Source organism: Brassica rapa, chromosome A04 (genome assembly GCF_000309985.2).
Source record: "Brassica rapa cultivar Chiifu-401-42 chromosome A04, CAAS_Brap_v3.01, whole genome shotgun sequence".
Classification (NCBI taxonomy): domain Eukaryota; kingdom Viridiplantae; phylum Streptophyta; class Magnoliopsida; order Brassicales; family Brassicaceae; genus Brassica; species Brassica rapa.
The window spans coordinates 5,047,040-5,053,463 of NC_024798.2; the positions used below are offsets into that span (position 1 = coordinate 5,047,040).

The following is a 6,424-nucleotide window of genomic DNA, read 5'->3' on the forward strand; positions in this document are numbered from 1 at the left end:
ACAGATTTTGATTTCTGTAATGTGATACTGTATTATTTAATTTGTATGTATATATTAGGTGACTAATTATTGATGTCAATATGTTCTCACAAAACGAAGTGGTTAATAGGATAGATTTGTTATGATGTTTGACTGGTATATTATTTAGGGGAAAATCACATAAAATTTTTTTTAAGGTGGCAGTCAACTTACACTTTAAACCCTAAGAGTATTTCACAAACATTTTAAACCTCTAAAACCACAATTGTATCAAAATAAACTATCAATCTGGTTTATTTGTACATCAAGTAAAAACGGTAACCGGTACTGTACAAAACCGATGACGTGTAGTATTTTTTTAAGTTGTTTTATTAGTAAAATAAATATAAAAATATAAAAAATATAAAATTCATAAAATAATTCAAAAAAATCATAAAAGTCACTAAATATTTGCAAAATTCACCAATTTTTTTTTAAAATTATTTTATCGATAATATATATATAAAATACAGAAAATATTAAAATTAATAAAAAATTCACAACAAATCATGAAAATCACTAAAATTCACAAGACAATTAAAAATTACCAAAAAAAATTTAATTATTTTATTAATAAAATAAATAGAAAAATACAGAAAATATAAAATTCATAAAAACTACAAAATAAATCATTAAATCATTAAAATTCACAAAACTCAAAAAAATCACAAAATATTTAAATCATTTTATGCATAAAATAAATATAAAAGTACTGAAAATATAAAAATTCATACAAAAGTTCAAAAAAAATCATAAAAATTCATAAAAATTCACAAAAAAAATCACAAAAAATATTTATATTATTTACTTGATTTGGTTCACAAGAATCATTTGAAGATAATGATTTTTTTTCTTTGAATTAGAGTAATCATAATCCAGAGACTGGTTGCTATTTTGGATTCTTTTATCTGTTATGTTCTGTATGTGTGTTGGTTGGATTTGGGAAAGTTCATGATTGTTAAATGGAAGAATGGATACTAATGATAGCTTGAGGGTGCCAGTTTATATTTTCTGTATTTTATACTTGTTTTATTAACAAAATAATATAAATATTTGTTGTAAATCTTTTATTTTTGTAAATGTTTATGACTTTTTATGATTTGTTTTGAATTTTATAATTTTTTTATATTTTATTTATTTTATATTTATTTTATTAATAAATTATTTTAATTTTTTGGGTGAATTTTTTGATATTTGTAAAATTTTAATGACTTTTATGATTTGTTTTGAATTTTTTTATGAATTTTTATATTTTCTGTATTTTATATTATTTTATTAATAAAATAATTTTTTAAAAAAACACATCAACGATTTTGAACAGTACTGTTAACCATTTTGATTTGATGTACAAGTACGCCAGATTGAAGGTTTGTTTTGATACAAGTGTCACTTTGGAAATTTAAAGTGCTTATAAAATACTCTCAGAATTTAAAGTATAAATGGCTGCCACTTTGAAGGTTTTTATGCGATTTTGTGATCATTAGTGATTCAAAAATTAAGATATAAATGAAACATGATAATATAGAAAAGTTCTACTGAAAAAAATAACACACATTAAGTGAAGCTGTGACTTCTATTTTAATATAATAGATAACATATAATACTTATTGGCTCCATGTGGCTGATTCTTCTAGTATCAATTACATAACCTTACAAGTTTGTGAAAACTTAATTTTGGCAAGTTTCAAGATATTGGTATTATTTTTTTTAACGCTGATTTATTACGATCTTACAATTATGATATATGAAAGATTACATAGACGATTCTACAACTGACAATACTACCTGCCTTATGAAGACCTACGCCTAACTGCATCACCTGAGCCGTCCTATGAAGATCCACGCCTGACCAGATTTACTTGCATCATGTTGAAGATCCCTTGCAAGCCTTTCCAATATAGTCTGCATAATTATTTAATAAACCGCTTTCTCCGGGACTTGATATGTTTCCTTCTTTGAAATGGGTTTTAAAGTTTAACATCTTGAGTCTTGACGCTCAAATCTTGTTGAAAAATGATTGATGTAGTCTGTTACTGCAAACTTTGTAAAGAAAGCAAGTGACGTTTAATTTGTTATTACTTTGTCCTATAAGATGAGTGATTCGTCTCCAATAAAGGAAGGCTCATTAGGACAAAATAGAGTTGGTTGGATTATTCTAGATCCTGAACTGCATCGCTTTGTGGACGTTGATTGATATTTTGATAGCTTTGCAGGCCAATAATATAGGTGGCTTGCTGCCTTGCTGGTGGTCAGTCACTTGATGTTGATGGTCTAAGAGTTGAGACAAGGATAGTAGGGACTACTACTAGGTAGCTTTCCTGTTAAATTTGAAATCAGCCTCATGAATATGCTTGGATTGATGTATTCAAAAGTTTGAATTGTCTTGTTCATATCAATAAAGAGGTTAAGGCCAACAAAAGAATATTACAACATCATTACAAGAAAGATCGTTGTTTTTTCTTCTACACATCAAAACATTGATTCTCATGTCTTTGGCCTTTCTACCACAACAAACTAAACAACACACAAACACAATACAAAAAAAAGAACACAGATGCATAAATCACCCCAAAAAAAAGAAGTTAAAAAACGAAAGATTTACAACAAAACAAAAGATTAAATTCTGAGTCCATGACGTGAAGGGAGGACGTGACGTGAGAGACAAATTCTATTAAAAATCTAATGCGGGCTTACTGCTATTCGTTGCCTAGGTTCAAAGATCCGTCCTTCATTAGCTTGATGCTTAGGCTATTGAATCTCCCTCTCGAGTAATGTCGAGACGCCTTTCTCCAATCCGTTCCTGTTTTCATCATTGCCGCAAACTCTTCGTAGCTTATTCTCCCATCCTAATGTGTCAGTAATCCATATTAGGCATAACCAGAAGAAACATCATTTACACTAACTACATGATAAGTGAACTCTCTACACAAAGCATTTGCAGCACATTCAACACTGAGACCATTCTTGCCTTAGTTTATGGGGGACCGCATGCACAACAGACAAAGACCAGAAAAAAAGTGACTAAAGCTACTACATGTTTTGTCCTCACCTCGCATGCTTTAAGAACTTTTGCAAAGCATGTTTCTGTTACCTATTTGCAAGTCTATCATGCATATGGAGGAAAAAGAGATTTAAAAGTCATACTCTCCTTAAAACTCTGGTTTCCTGATAGTCTTGCAAAAGGAAAGATCCTTTTGAATATGAGATCATACCATGCATAGAAGATTTGACACTTACCTTGTCTGTGTCAACTTCTTGGAATATATCATTGGCGACATCCACACAGTCATCCCCTCCATCTTCCTTTAAGGCTTCACAAAGCTCTTGGGGTAAAATGTACCCGTTTCCATCCTTGTCAAAGTAGGAGAATGCTTTGCGGAGATGCTCATCGTTTGCTACCTTTTGCAGGTGGAGAGAGACTGCAACAAATTCCCCATAGTCTAGTGTTCCTTTCCCTTTAGTATCCACCTATGTTTATACAAATATGAAATTCAAACACCATAGTAATGACAGGATCATGCTTGTTCGGTCAAGCAATCAATAATTAAAAGATAGGATAAGTAGAAGGGAAAAGTATGTTCACCGCTTCAATAAGCATTTGAACTTCTGATTCAGCAAGCTGTGTACCAAAATCGCGAAGTCCAGCTTTCAACTCCTCGATGGTAACAATACCATCTTTGTCAGTATCCATTTTGTTGAACATTTCTTTGATGTCTTCTACTTCTTGTGAAGATAAAAATTCAGCAATAACCTGGTGTGAACAAAGGTAAGTAAGCTAACTTTGGTCTAAAGAAAGCGACTCATGCAAATAAACAACATTTGGAGCTGATTAACTAACCCTCAAAGCTTTTCTCTTGAATCTGTTCATCACTGAAAACTGCTTTAATCTGGACTTCACAACATCTCCAAGAGGAACATTTGGAGCTTTCTTGGCATTTTGAATCCACGGGTGCTCTACAAAATGAGAAATAATATCAAAATTAGGAATAAGGATAGTAACAGATGCAGGGACTAAGAGCAGAGTCAAAGGTGGATTCTGTGTACCAAGCACTTGCTTTGCAGTCAGCCTGCGCTTTGGATCAGGCTCTAACATTTGTCTGACAAGATTCTTAGCAGTCTCCGAAATGTTTGGCCACGGTTCCCTCTTAAAATCAATTATCCCGCGTAGAATAGCCTGAGCAACTCCCTGTTCCGACTCTGTGGTTGAAAGAAAGAAAAGAAAAACTGGCTGCAATTATGAAAACTAGATTGCAAGTACTATAATAGACATAGTTAACCTCTGTGAGATGACATAAATGTTTATTATAAGACTCAATAAGTATCAGTAAGCAACTGCTCAGAAATAGGGTACCGAGGAAAGTGTGAACAGACCTGCCCAGAAAGGAGGAACTCCACACAGCAGAATATAAAGAATGACTCCAGCACTCCATATATCTATTTCGGGTCCATAGCTCCGCTTAAGCACTTCAGGTGCCATGTAATATGGACTGCCAACTATCTCCGAGAACTTCTCACCTGAACATGTGCAAGCATTACATTGCATTAAGGTCAATTAAACTGGCCAAGATGCATCCACGGTATCAATCAAGCAAAAAAAATTTCGAACTAAAAAACGAAACCGAGCTGTGATAAAACATGAATGAATCATGTAGGGTGAAATAAAATGTAAACTCATAAGAACCTGAACAACTAATCCTAAAAACTCAAAAGAATCTGAATAACTCCAAGAAACCCAAAAGAAAACTTACCTGAAAAATCTGAATTAGCATCAGAAATAAATATTCATAACCTAATTAAATACCTTAACTACTTCATTCTATGTTTATTTTGATATGATATTTAAAATATACCTGATCTGGAACCAAAACTATCCAAAGTTATGATCCAAAATGGATCTTAAACAGAGTTGTAGTAAAATATTATTAACAGAACTGATCCAAATATATAGATGATTACAGAATCTGAATCCACAATGCAGTGACACACACCTGGCTTGAAGAAGATGGACAATCCAAAATCAATAGCTTTGAGAGGAGAGTTCTCCTTCTTGTTAGCGAACAAAAAGTTCTCCGGCTTCAAATCCCTATGAATAACCCCATGCTTGTGGCATAACTGCACCACCTCCACAATCGTCTTCGTAACCCCCGCGGCGGCGCGCTCGGTGTAATGCCCTCTGGCAACAATCCGATCGAAAAGCTCGCCACCTTCGCAAAGCTCCATCACCAAATGCACGGCGTTATCGTCCTCGCACGCCTCCTTGAGAGTCACGATACTCGAGCTCTTAGGCAGATGCTTCATGATCGCCACTTCCCTCTTCACATCCTCGATGTCCACGGCGGTCCTCAGCTTCCTCTTCGAGATCGACTTGCAGGCGAGGAGGTCGCGCGTGGACCTCTCGATGCAGAGGTACGTGACGCCGAACTCGCCGCGTCCGAGCTCTCGGTCGAGTAGGTAACGCTCCTCGATGTTCTCCTTGGGGACATCGCTCAGGACTCGAATCGGCGCTGGTTTTTTCCCGCCGGAAGCGACTTTACGGTGGTGATCGCGGCCGGAGTAGTTCGATTTGACGTCTTCTCTAGCTACAGCGGCGGGAGATCTGCAACAGTTCCCCATCACTTGAAGCTCAGAGGTAGAGAGAGAGAGATCTTTGGGAAGGTCTAACTAGCTAATCTAGGGTTCCGCATTCTAGCTTTTGGAGAGGATGGTGACAGTGGAATCTATGAAAGCTAGCTGGAGAGAGAGAGAAGAAGCGTACGGTGAAGAATGATGAGTAGCTAGAGGGAGGTCTCTCTTCTTTTGATATTTTCTATAAATCTTTTTTTCTTTTATATTTTTTTTTCTATCTTTGTGAAACTCAATCATGATGTGGTGGTCTCTCTGGTTTCTTTTTCTTTTTGAAAAACGGTCTTTGCTTGTTTGGTAAATCAGCACTTTATTGGATTTATATTTTTTTTGACGACAAGAAAAGTAAGATTTATGTAACATATAAATTTTCCATATATTATTAGTGGAAATTAATTATTGACATTTGTTAAATATGTCAACATTTTTTAAATTTTTTTTTGACAGCAAAAAATTTACAGACTCATGTTGACTCTGTAAACCAAGTCGGTAACTCCGCATCCATGTGAACGACAAAAGACGATTGTTTTCTAGCACTGCGTGCTAAGCTATCCGCCCGAGGTACATGGACGATGTCTGAGTTGAGGAAACTTCTTTTGAGAAGTTTGATGTCTTCCAAATAGCTTTCGGATGCTGGTCATTCTTCTGGTTCCGAAACTATTTTCACCAATTGAGAACAATTCGTCGCAAACGTTACATGTAACTGTCTTAAATTCTTCATACATTCCATTGCCCAAATCAATGTCTCTACCTCCGAATAGAGGGGTGAAAGACATGCCCTTAC

The 6,424-nt window shown here is 34.7% G+C and overlaps 1 protein-coding gene across 1 annotated transcript; it reads right to left on the reverse strand.

The window, feature by feature from the left end:
- Positions 1–2,396: 2,396 nt before the first annotated feature.
- On the reverse strand, positions 2,397–6,023 carry LOC103863514 (calcium-dependent protein kinase 13). Its single transcript, XM_009141255.2, has 7 exons — positions 5,007–6,023; positions 4,390–4,533; positions 4,063–4,215; positions 3,857–3,972; positions 3,602–3,769; positions 3,256–3,486; positions 2,397–2,864 (listed from the first exon to the last, which is right to left on the reverse strand). Exons 1-7 carry the CDS (start codon positions 5,629–5,631, stop codon positions 2,715–2,717), a joined length of 1,587 nt encoding a protein of 528 aa, XP_009139503.1. The 5' UTR covers positions 5,632–6,023; the 3' UTR covers positions 2,397–2,714.
- Between the last annotated feature and the right edge of the window lie 401 nt (positions 6,024–6,424).